Source organism: Lampetra planeri, chromosome 74 (assembly GCF_965212315.1).
Source record: "Lampetra planeri chromosome 74, kcLamPlan1.2.h2, whole genome shotgun sequence".
NCBI classification, from domain to species: domain Eukaryota; kingdom Metazoa; phylum Chordata; class Hyperoartia; order Petromyzontiformes; family Petromyzontidae; genus Lampetra; species Lampetra planeri.
The window spans coordinates 3,892,885-3,906,212 of record NC_136179.1 but is presented as its reverse complement, the minus strand read 5'-3'; the positions used below and the strand labels follow the sequence as shown (position 1 = coordinate 3,906,212).

The 13,328-nt window shown below is 49.5% G+C and overlaps 1 protein-coding gene across 1 annotated transcript in view; it reads right to left on the bottom strand.

Annotated features, from left to right (window-relative positions):
- Nucleotides 1-251: 251 nt before the first annotated feature.
- Nucleotides 252-13,328, bottom strand: part of LOC144737835 (uncharacterized) — a 34,095-nt gene continuing 21,018 nt past the window's right edge. The window contains exons 4-6 of the mRNA XM_078620708.1: nucleotides 2,626-3,009; nucleotides 2,375-2,565; nucleotides 252-363 (exon numbers count right to left, since the gene is read on the bottom strand). Coding sequence (XP_078476834.1) covers nucleotides 252-363; nucleotides 2,375-2,565; nucleotides 2,626-3,009 — 687 coding nt within the window. The remainder of the gene's footprint in view (nucleotides 364-2,374; nucleotides 2,566-2,625; nucleotides 3,010-13,328) is intronic.

Sequence of the window (13,328 nt, the reverse complement as noted above, 5' to 3'; positions counted from 1 at the left end):
TCTTCCTCCTTCATCTCCTCCTCAACTTCCGGATCCACCATCTCCACCACCGTCTTCTCTTCCTCCTCCACCACCATTGTTTCCCCTTTGTCCGTCGTCTCCATGTCCTCCACCACGACCATCTGTTCATCCTTTGTTGTCTCCTTGTCCTCCATCTCCGTATTGTCTTTCTCTTCTCCCTCCGTGTTCTCCTCCATTGTCACCATCACAATCTCGTCCTCCTTTGCCTTCTCTTCCTCCGATTTCTCCTCCTATGTCTCTACCTCATCCTCCATCATCTCCTTCACCTCTTCATTCTCCACAACCTCTGTCTTCGCTTCAAAGGCCTGGACGAGTGAGTAGGAGGGCTGCGCTGGCTCAGATCTGTGAAGAGACAACACGACACCGTTCTAGATTTGAAGCTTTCGTGACTGCAATGATTCATATTCTTAGGTTTTTTCGGTAAAGTCACGTAGGTAAAAAACATTAAAAAGTAAAATAAAATAACATAAAAAATTAAAATCACGACGTTTCGGAGGCAACACAAGCTTCCGTCTTCAGGTGGTACCGTCACAGCCACGACAGCTGTATCAAGTTAATGAGAGGTTGCAGAAGCTACCACTTCGTTTATTTATGGTTGGAGAAGGTGGTGGGGCAAGGGCCGCATACTTTTATGAATATGGTAAGCTGAGGCTGAAGACTAAGAATAGACTGCATAACAAAGGCTGAGCCTTTATTATGGAGAGGTGCGGTTTGTGACTCAACCTGTAACAGGGAGAACACCACTAGACATGGTAAAACTGTGATGGTTGTCTGTCAAACACGACACCGTTCCACCTTGCTGCTACGGCAGACATCGCCATCTTCCCATCGTCCGTGGGTGGAATGTGTGGCGGATTAATCGAGCTGAATAGAAACCGCAATCACGACATGGCCAGTGAGTGTGCTTAGTATTGGTACTGTCATTCTCATGGCGCCAGGCTATCCTTGAGATAGGTGCAGCTGTGTCTCACACAGACTGCTGTAGCAGTAGTGGGTGGCGTTGCTGTGCAAATTTAGCTGAATAATTTTAAGTGAGATTATTTTGGCTCTTTCGGTAAAGTCACGTAGGTATAAAATATAAGAAATTAAATCACAACGTTTCGATTGCAACACAAGCAATCATCATGAGGTGGGAAAACCACAGCAAGAAACTTTCTTGCAATAACGACATGGCCATCGAAACGTCGTGATTTAGTTTAATTTATTTTATTTCATGCCTACGTGAATTTACCGATATAACCAAAGAGTATGGATCCCTGTAGTCACGAAAACTTCAAATCTAGATTGAAACTTTCTATATGTATATTCTAATTGACCTTTTGCACATAATGTCCTAAGCATTTCAAATGGCATCGATAGAGATCCTGAACGTCCACTGTGACGGAATGGGTGTGTATCTGTGTGGTTAATGCAGCAGCAATCATAGCCAAGGCGGGAAGCAAGATCTGAACTGTAAGCGGTGAAGAATTAGTGCACGACAATTTGGTCGCTTCAACACATCCACGATTTCGAAAAAGTGTCCGACAGTGATTCGTGGTCGAGAGAGCCACCTCCCTTGACGTCGAAGGCATCTCAGAGTGCATTGCATGCGATGAGCCTCTCGCATCTCTCATCTCATCGCGTTTTAAATTGGACACCCCTCTCAGTGGTCGCTATCGCTGTGCATTACAAGGCGACTTGGCAGCTGGCCTGGAAACAGGCGATAGACAGCGAACATCTCACGGTGGAAGGAGGGTTACATGGTGAAGATATGCCCACTTCGTTATGTGGTCTAACCCAGAAACCAGTTATGAAAAATAAATCTGTCCTCAGTATAGCGGAATGTACACGTGGGGTTTGCAGTGTCTGTGAATTTTGAGAGCGCGACAGGGCTTGAGCACCTGTGCCTCACAGAAACATTGACCTGGGTTTGATTTCCACGTTTGGCCACATTCTCCGTGTGGATTATGCAGCCCCCTGTTCTGGGAAGGTTCTGCAGCTTTCTCCCTGTTACTGAACCCACACAAGCAATGCAAATCGTTCAATTTGGATCGCAAACAGTAGCAACTTTGTTGCAAAATGCGAGCAAATTTGGCAGGATCCTCCTGAAAAAAAGTCTTGAGACCGAGTAAGGCTGATGCTGCGTGAGAAGCATGGCAATAAATAACAAAAATAAACACACAGGGGATGCACACGCAGAGTGGTTTACCGTGGCTCAGCGACTCCGGAGTTTGCTTTATCTTCTTGGAAGCCCTCTTCTCCAAAGCTCGGAGCAATTGGGCTCAACACAGGATTGGAGGACGTGGTGGCGGTGGCGGTGGCGGCGGTGGTGGTAGCGGTCTGGAGCCATTGTCGCTCGATCTTGGCGAGGCGCTCCTCCTCCTCGAGGCGCTTTTGCTCCACAAGACGCTTCTCCTCCATCAAGTGCTCCTCCTCTTGACGCTTCACCTCAACGAGGCGCTTCTCCTGCATGAGACGTTTCTCTTCGAGGAGCTTCACCTTGCGAAAGCGCCTCTCCTCAAGACGCTTCTTCTTCTTCTCAAGACGCTTCAGCTCTATGAGACGCTTCACCTCAAAGAGGCAATTCTCCTCCATGAGGCGCTTCTCTTCCTCGACCCGCTGCACCTCAATGAGGCGCTGCTCCTCGACAAGGCGCTTCTCTTCTTCCACCCGCTTCTCCTCCATGAGGCGCCTCTCTTCCTTGACCCGCTTCACATCTATGAGGCGCTTCTCCTCCTCCAGATGCTTCTCCTTGAGACGCTTCACCTCGCGAAGGCGCTTCTCCTCCATGAAGCGCGTTTCTTCAAGGAGGCGCTTTTCCATGACGCGTTTCACGTCGTTGAGGATATTGTTTCGAAGGCACTTCTGCTCCGTTTGGTGCTTCACCTTGGCGAGGCGCTTCACCTCATTGGGGCGCTTCTCTTCCATTGTGCATTTCACCTTCGCAAGGTGCTTGTCCCCCTGGAGACGCTTCACTCCGCTGAAGTTCTTCACCTCCCCAATGCTCCTCTGTTCACGCGAAGATAAGCACATGACCATTTAGACATGCACACTCAGGACAAAATCCATTCTCGCAGGCACACAAACATGGACGGGCACATAGACAAACAAAAATGCATACTCGCACATCTATGTACGGATGCAAACATGCACATTAACTCATGCAAACATGCTAGCACACGTATGAATATACACCATCACCTAATGTTATCAAAATACATGTTACATCCTCATATTCTCACAAATTCAATACACGCACTTAATGCAACGATTTTTCATGGAGATTGTTGGCAACAATCATCACGGGCAATAGAATGTTTCATTGTACAGCTCTGGATGCCCATAATCTGGACACATTTTATTGCAGCACCGATAATGGGCAACTGGAATGGCAACTTCCAATCAGCTCACTGACATAATTCATGAGATTGCATGATATCATTCTGTCTTCATTGGTAATGAATGGCGACTTCATTTGCCTGCACGAGTGGGATATGGCATGACGTGATGGTGGAGAGATGGAGTGATGGTGTTGGGAGATGGTGTTGTGATATAGAGAGGTGAAATTGTGGAATGTTCTGGAGAGATGGTGTCGTGATGGTATTGACGCATTGAGGCTCTGTGACGGTGTATTGAGTTGGTGGTGGTGTGATGAGAAAGGTGACGTGAAGAGATAATGTGAGTTGTAGTGATGTTTTGGTGCAATGGTGTGGTGAAATGGTGTGAGAATGTGGTGTTTGACCCCCATGGACCCCATACACACCTTTGGGGAGGGATGCTCGTAGCTTTGGCCTGGGAAAGGGTCCACTTTATCCATAATGTCCCCCCACGTGGTCGACTGGCGCGATGACTCCCGGGCTACGGAAAACAAAATTAATTCAAAGGACGAGTAATGTATTAGAGAACGAAGCACGTGGATATTCACACAACTAATTCTGAGATCCCTGTAATTACCTCTTACCACATAACATGACCTGCTGTTGAGAAATATTAATCACATGGCAGTAAAACTTTACAAGTAAATATTTTTGTAAGCATGTTGAGATCAACAATTTCATGAACTTGAGACCCCGTTTAAACAAAGATGCCTGAAACGCAGCTCTAAATCCATGCTGTCTGCCACACTTGACCGTTTACCTCTTTCCATCACCACCAAGCCACGTTCACTAAAAATAATTAATCAGGGAGCTGCCTCCTCTGCATAAATGCCACGTGATGCAGGTAACTGGGACTTACCATCATAGTCCTCCAAGATGTCAGCCCACTTGCGTTGTCTGTCCATGTTGTTGGGAAGGAATTGTTTCTGTTTGATGTTGGAGGGCCTGGGGAGGTTGTAAAAACGCTCAGATTTAGCAACCTTTTGAATCACTCATCCTCTCAATTATTACATATTTGACCACTCGCTGTACAAATCAAATCACTCACTCGCTTGTTTGCCCACTCACGCGTGCGTCAGATCACTCACTCATCCACCCACGCGAACATGTTTAATCCAACTGCCTATTGCATTAAACATAATCGCCAGACATAACCGTGATGTTTAACCTCTAATCCAGACAAGCATGTTGATGCACATCCCATTTGTATTAATCGACTGCTTGATAAAGGCCCCCCCCCCCCTATGTCTTGTAGGTCACTGGGGTCAAATGACCATACTTTAATTATTTGTTATAACCCGAGAATGACGTCGTAGGTCACGTGATGTCAGAGGTACCGCCCATGTGGCTGTGACGTCACAGATAGGAGACGTCTATGGCAGCAGCTAGGGTCTGAACTAAAAGGCAGACTCCTCCCCCGTGTTGGATAACATTCAATACATGCAATGCAGGGCACAATTATGCAGGCAATCAGAACACAATAATTATAGACATGTTAATCATATTATATGAGATTTAAACAGGTTAGTTATGAACGTTTTAAAAGTTAACTTGCTTTGGGTCTAAACAATGACAGTAACAGTAACATATCAGAGCATGCCAAGTAATCTAACTAATAGTCCTAACTTGGTTGCAGAAAATCCAAATGCCAACATATACAAAAGTAATGAAGCTTTAGTTTGTAGTCAAAACGTGCAATAAAAATAAACAACACACATCGTCAACAGGGACGCTCACCTCGTTGAGGATTCGCTCTGCAAAGGCTTCTTCTGCTGCTGCTCACTCGTGCGCATTCCTCTCGACTGCGGGTGGAGGCGTGGCAATGACGTAACAGCGGTGACGTCACTACAGCGAGGCTCCACCCCCACCCGCTTGGCGGGCGCACCACGTGGTGCAGTGCGGGTGGTGTGCGTCACCGGAAACAGCAGAGTCCTCGGTTCGACATTAAACATTTGCCCCCTCGCTTTGTGCTGTCTTTGATGTCGCCGTTACTGCGGCGAGGACTGAAGCGATGCCTGACCATCAGGCCTGGCATATACCTAGGCCTCAGGCTTCATATTTGTTCGTAGTTATTTTTTGTTTAATTGGAATTATTAACTTGCATTTCATTAATTACATTTCAAGCGTATGAACACCATCCCATTGGTTGTTTTACTTTAAAATGCAGGTTTTTATTATAGTTATTGATCTGTAGTTATATTTAAGTGAGTGAGGTGGTTGTACTAAGTGTGCATTTGAGTTCCATGTAAATTATTATTGTGTAAAGGATTTGTCTGTGTGCACCTATCCTGGTAGTGGTAATTTGGGCTTTTTATAATCTTAAACAACTACGCTGGTTTGGTCGTCTGCGTGCGTATCTGGACGTTAATTTATTTACGGACCCGCCCAAACAGCTCGCTCTGATTCGATGAAAATAAATCAGCCGGCAAAAAGCCACAGCTCACTTTGATTCGATAAAAATAAATAATTAACACGCCCGGAAGAGAGCGATAGAATAGGTTTGGCAAGGTCTGCGCCGCAGTGCTGCAGTGCACTGTGGGCGCAGACCCTGCGCTGTGTGAGTGTGGTGTGTATGCAAGTGTGCGAATGTTAGTTACGCTAATATTACGTATATTTATGTAAAAAATGGGTGCTGCGTGCTGCGATTAGTGGAGTCCCCAAACAACTTTACCTTACGAGTAGGCAGGGGTCGCTATACAGTGAGTCTTAGCGGACTGAGTTGGCAGCTTCACCTGCCGGGACCACGGCCAGTTGCGTAGCGCCCCCTACAGTTTCGCCCGCGGGTCAAAACCCCCATGGGGCAACCCAGCTGACTGTTTGATGGGTACAATGGGTACTTTTCGGTTTATCCGGCTTATTACCATTATTATGTATTGACGTTGATCACGTCTCCATGGACGGCTTGCTGTCTACTTCGGTTGTGTAATTCAGATGTTGTGCATGCTGCTGCTGGTAAGGGCATGTGTTGCATAATATGCAGCATGTGTCCGCCTATCATGTTTGGCACGGATGCAGTTGGCGTTACTGTACATTTATGATGTTTTAGAGTGTAATAAACTGTCAAAAAAGGTTGCAGCCCGCTCCCCGCCGCTGTCACTCTCTGGCCGTTGCACAAGCCATATCCGAATTTGCGACATGCTAAAACAATGAGTACAGTGTGACACCACCCGGGTAATTCCCGGGATCAAAATGGGCATGGGAAAGTGATCGCTTCATTGAGATGATTATGGTACTACCACAGGGTATTGTGAACGGTTCAGGAGGAGGAGAGGTCTGGATTTCTAAGTCTCAAAGTACCGGTAAGAAGCGCCGGGTGGGAGATGCCCTCCACTGGGGTACAAATTTTGTCATTATTAGTATACGATCATGCAATGTTTCTATCTGCAAGCTGTCATAACTGAAACGATCCCCGTTATTGTTCGATTGAGAAATGGAGTGACCCACACCTCTGATATCATATGTGAGGAACCCAAAAATCTGATGCATGCATAAAACACCTACAATGGGAATACGTAAACGTAAAAACACCAACAAAATATTTTTTTTATAAGAAAAAAATAGGTGGCCCCATAGCGGATCTGTCTGTGTGTGTACATACAGACGGAGGATGCAGGGGCCAACCTGTGTGCGATCGGAACGGTGCAATTGCTGACCAATGTCACTGTGGATGGCGCACACGCTGACGCACACCGGAGCTGTGTCTTTGCGATGCAAGGGCATGGTGGATGGTGGAGCGCATATGAATGGTGCGTTACGAAAAAAATAAAACAAAACAAACCGCTGGAAGCAGCCATGCGAGCAGGCTACCTTGAGAGCGATCGCGAATGCATTGCGTGTCTGGAAAAAGACTCGCTCTTTCAGATGCCGTACCAGCTTCGTCAACTCTTCTCTACGATTCTGCTGTATTCCATGCCAGCAGATACGAAGGCTCTCTGGGATAAATTCTACGACGAATTGGCTGACCAACAAAGAAGAAATGGTAAATCTTCTTGGTTCTTTCGGTAAAGTCACGTAGAAGGGAACTGATAAAATAATAAAAATATAACATAATAAAATAATTCTCACGACGTTTCGGCCACAACGCAAGCAGCCGTCCTCAGGTGAAAACCAGGTCTGTCGAGGCGACAGCGTCTGAATGAAACAGCACACGTGCTTGGATCATATATATAAGCTGGGTTGGAAGGGGGGAAAGGGCGCCTTGACAATAAATATTGCATATCAAGAGGAATTTAGCATATTTATGGGAAATGCAGGTATGTGATTACTACTGCTTATGCCAGTGCAATATGCAGGATTACCAGCATCAATGGGAGGGGATATGGGAAATGCAGGTATGTGAATAGTACTACTTATACCCGTGCATTATGCAGGATTAGCAGCATCAATGAAAATAAAAGAAATGGTAAAGTTCAAGACCCTTCACAGCTTTCCTCACGGCAGGTGGGATGGCTCTGTCGGACTTTGACGACCTCCCGCAGCTTTCCGAGTACCCACACTTGGTCTTGGACTCGCTGCTCGAGAACAACCATATCCGCCGCGAATTGGACACGAAGGACTTCCCATTTCGACTTCGGCGCAAACAGTTCCCCATTGTCCCAGCCTTCGCGATGACCATCAACAAGGCGCAAGGGCAAACTGTTCACAACCTGGCATTATATCTACCAACGCCATGCTTCTCGCACGGCCAACTGTACGTGGCACTATCGCGAGTCACGGCAAGATCCAACATCAAGGCGCTTATTGAGGGACCTGACGACGAGGAGGAAGACGGAGTGTACACGAAGAATATCGTGTATCGCCAGATATTTCAATAAGTTGCATTCTTTAATATTGTCGATTGAGCGTCTCATAAAAATTCATATAACCTCACGAAAATAAACATAAAACAATCACCAAAACATGTCTATTGTGTCCAGCCACTTTCAACTACCCACCAACCAAGCATATACACACCGCCCGCGAAGCGGGCGGCGACTGCTAGTGTTATATGTAGATGTGCATTGGGAGTCGTAATTGCAAACTGGGAGGCTCTCGGTTTAGAATGTCATCAATTAGTATAATAACAACGTGGTCCTATTAGAATCACGCTATCTACTGCTGCCGATGTTCTGGTGGCGGCCGTCGATTCGAGCTTTGCTCTTTCTTTCTTCGCCTGGATGGTGCCGCGGGACGCAGCATCTCTGAAGGTGATGCTGCTGCTGCTGTTGTTGCTGCTGCTGCAGTTGTTGCTGCTGCAGTTGTTGCTGCTGTTGCTGCTGTTGTTGCTGCTGTTGCTGCTGTTGTTGCTACTGTTGCTGCTGCAGTTGCTGCTGCAGTTGCTGCTGCTGTTGCTGTTGCAGTTGCTGCTGCAGTTGCTGCTGCAGTTACTGCTGCAGTTGCTGCTGTTGTTGCTGTTGCTGCAGTTGTTGCCGTTGCTGCTGCTGCAGTTGCTGCTGCTGTTGTTGCTGCTGTTGCTGCTTAATATGCTTCAGTTCCAGTGGTGTTCCCTGATGGGATAAGAAACTTTGATCAAATACTTTTATCAAACGAGTCATTACAATTGTAACGATTCATAATTGCAGGGGCTTATGTTGGGTTTGTGCGATTATTTGATATATTACATATGTAATGTAGTAACTCCACGGGAGACGACTTCACGGGTAACACACTCTTTATTTTATCAAACTTGGTTACAGGTGACTAACACCTACTTTGTATCTCGGGTGACAAACACCCACTTAGCTACTTGGCGACTAACGCCCACTGAGCTACTCGGATGACCAACATCCACTTAGTACTCGGGTGACAACCACCCACTTAGCTACTTGGCGACTAACGCCCACTGAGTTACTCGGATGACCAACATCCACTTAGTACTCGGGTGACAAACACCCACTTAGCTACTTGGCGACTAACGCCACTGAGCTACTCGGATGACCAACATCCTCTTAGCTACTTGGCGACTAACGCCACTGAGCTACTCGGATGACCAACATCCACTTAGTACTCGGGTGACAAACACCCACTTAGCTACTTGGCGACTAACGCCCACTGAGCTACTCGGATGACCAACATCCACTTAGCTACTCGGCGACTAACGCCACTGAGCTACTCGGATGACCAACATCCACTTAGCTACTCGGCGACTAACGCCACTGAGCTACTCGGCTTCACTAGGTCTTCAGCTCCGTCTTCGGGTCTTCAACTGGGTAACTCTCCCCGAGTGCTCTCGCGCGTCCCCCTTTATACCCCACCTGCGGACGTCGCTGCGAGCACCCACTTATTCGACCAATCGCCGGGCGCTGGCTACGATCCTCTTTTCCCACATCTCATCGTGCCTCACCACTCACTCCGCGCCGCCTCGTCATCTGTCACTCCCGGCGCGCGCGTCCACACCACGCCCACAACGCGTGCCCAACCCCGCACCCCGCGCCGCCCCGTGATCCATCACTGTCACAGTCGGCGCACGTCAATACCACCACTACATCACCCCCTACCACATAGCTCGCAGCCGCCCCGGCTGCTACAAAAATATACAACCCCTCCCTGTGTGCCCCGTAACACAACACAACAACAAGAACAACAACTAAGCTAACAACACAACACGACGCGAACACCACCATCCGCAACCCTCAACCAATGCCACCGCGACAATAGAACAATATATACAAACCGGCGAGTGACAATAGCAATGTGTATACAAAAAAAATAAATGGAAATTTTTTTTTTTCTTTCGACTCGTGCAGTGTCCCCTTTTCTTCCGAGCGTCCCTACAACGGGACATTACCCCGGCAGAGGGGAACACCGGGCGAGCTCGGTGTAGAGCACAAAAAAAACCGTCCTCATGAAAATTGTTGAGACCTAGCCCGAGTCCGCCTTGCCGGTCCGTCGTACGGCACCAGACGCGGTTGAACGTCCGGTGGTGCCGGCGGTTCAGGAAGACATCGGCCAGGCATCGAGGACTCGTGCGTGCCCCGGGGTTCAGGCTCTCGACGGTCAGCAGCCGTCAAGCCCGAGGCACCTGGGGGTGGGTCAGGTGGAGACACGTGAGGATCAGCCTGCGACACCTCCCTCCCCGAGTAGACGGTCACATCACACGCCCGGTCGTCACGGCACAGAACGGGGTCACACGGTGCCGCATAGGGCTTCAGTCGGGAGGGGTGCACATACCAACGGCGTTTCCCCCATTTAATCTGTATACTCTGGGGCCGTGCAACCCGCACAATTTCCACCGGTCCCCTCCAAGGTCTCAACAACTTGGGGGACGTAGCCAACGGTGCATGTGGACAATGCAGCCAGGCCTTATCGCCTGGTTTCCAATCATGCGTATGCACCCTCCGCTCATGCAATTTCTCGTTTGCAATTTGCCGCGACCGCGAATTCAACCTTGCCCCCTCCCGCGCTTCAGTCAATTTGGCGATATTAAATTTGATGTGGTCTGCCAATTTAGATTTTGCACGTGGCTGGGAAATCCCCAGTTGAACGTCCATGGCCGGATACGCCTCCCGCCCATACATGAGAAAAAATGGGGAAAACCCTGTCGCCGCATGAGGGGCCATTCGATAGGCCGCGAGTACCCCCGGCACCTGTAAGTCCCAATCAACCTGATCGTCGCAGACCTGTTGGCACAACATAGACGTAATCGTTCTGTTCAGACGCTCAACCATCCCGTCAGTCTGCGGGTGGTAGGGGGAAGTACGCACTTTCTTTGTACCCAACAGGTCGCACACCTCGCGCAACAAAACGCTCGAAAAATTCTTCCCTTGATCCGTCAGCAAGCGTTCGGGGGCGCCCTTGTCCCCAAAGGCGTCCGCCACCGCCGCAGCCGACTGGTTGGCGAGCGGCCATGCCATAGGCCATCGGGTGAAGTATTCCACGCCAACCAGCAGGAACCTATTTCCCCTTGGTGTAACCGGAAAGGGCCCCAAGATGTCCAACGCTACCAATTCGTTTATACGCGAAACCTGAATGGATTGCAGCGGTGGATTAGCTGCCAATGGTGGCGGTTTCCTTTTGGCGCACCCTACGCATCCCTTAAGAATATTCGCCACGTCGTTACCCATCCCCGGCCAATAATAGTCTCGCTGGATTAGGGCGAGCGTTTTGTGAAAACCCAGATGCATGAGCCGTTCATGAGCTGCCAGAACAACCCTACCCCGCATAGCAACAGGCACCACGAGCAGGTGACGCCGGGACATGTTGTCCCACCTCATCAACAGGCCCTGTCTGCACACCCAGGAACCGACCCGCGCCTCCCCTTGTTCGGGAGCGCCAACTTTCCGACGCAGCGTAAGTAGGGAGCTGTCGGACATCTGGAGGCGGCCCCACTCAATGAGGGGCAACGACAACAGCGAATCCCTCCCCGTGGGGGCGTCCTCTCCCGGGGTGTCAGTGGCGGCGAGCGCAACTCCCGGGGTGCCGGCGACCGGGGGTTTGCACCGCGCTGATCCCAACAAACATGTGCAGTCCGTGCACGGCGGCAACCGCGACAAGGCGTCCGCGTTTGAGTGCCGCAACCCTTTTGGGTAAATCGTCGTGAATTGGTAGTCTTGAAGGACCTCCAACCATCGGGACAATTGGCCCGATGGCTGCGCCACGCGCATAGCGTATTGTAGAGCCGCATGGTCCGTCCGGACCGTAAAATGACGGCCGTAAAGATACGGCCTGAATTGCTGTGTAAAAAACACAATGGCTAACAATTCACGACGAGTTACGCAATAGCGTTGTTCTGCGGGGGAAAGAACCCTACTACCGTAGGCGACCACCCGTTCAACCCCCCCGACCAACTGTGAGAGCACCCCCCCGATACCCGTATTGCTGGCGTCCGTGTCAAGCAAAAACGGTTGTGTGAAATCGGGGTAACACAAGGGGGGAGCCTGCACCAAAGCGTCACGGAGGGAGCAGAACGCATCCTCCTCCTCTGCCCCCCAGTGAAACCTCACACCCTTAGCCGTCAAAGCGTGCAGGGGCTTGGCTATGGTGGCAAATTGCTTGACAAAACGACGGTAATAGGAGGCAAAACCAATGAAACTACGAACCTCCGTGACCGAGGTTGGCGTTGGCCATGAGCTGACGCAATGCGTCTTAGCAGGGTCCGTCGAGATCCCTGAACGACTCACGATATGGCCCAAATACCTGACCGATTCCCGAAGCAGAAAACATTTAGCCGGTTTAAATTTTAGCTTAGCGGAACGCATCCTGAGGAACACCGCTCTCAGTCGCTGGAGGTGCTCCTCGAAAGTCCGACTAAAGACGATAATATCGTGAAGATAAATCAAACAGGTATCCCATTGGAGGCCCGACAAAACCAATTCCATGAGTCTCTGGAACGTGGCGGAAGCGGAATGTAAGCCCATGGGCAAACGGTTGAATTCAAAAAGGCCCCCAGGTGTCCGGAAAGCAGTTTTAGGTTTAGACTCGTTATCGAGTGGCAATTGCCAAAATCCAGAAAGCAGATCGAGTGTGGAAAAAAACTGCGCTCCCGCCAAGGCATCCAGCGACTCATCCATCCTGGGGAGCGGATACGCATCCGCCATCGAGATTTTGTTTAAGCGGCGGAAATCGACACAAAACCGCAAGGACCCGTCCTGTTTCTTTACTAGGACAATAGGAGCACCCCACGGACTAGAAGAGGGCGAAATGATATCGGCCGCCAACATATCATTAACCGCCGATTGCACATGTTCCTTCTCGGCCGGGCTGAGCCGGAAGGGATTCTGACGAATAGGGGCCGCGTCCCCTGTAGCTATGTGGTGGCGCAACAGGTCAGTGCAGCCGATATCGTACTTATGTTTGCTGAACACGTCAGCAAACTCGATGAGCAAACCCCTCAATGCTCCCAATTGCACCCCGGACAAGTTAGCAGAACCCGCACACAGCGAGTCCAACCACTCAGTCCCCTCATCACTTTGAGGATGCGACTCGACAGTAAAATCTGCTTGAGCCACGAGCCGTTCCTCAACGGGCAGCGGC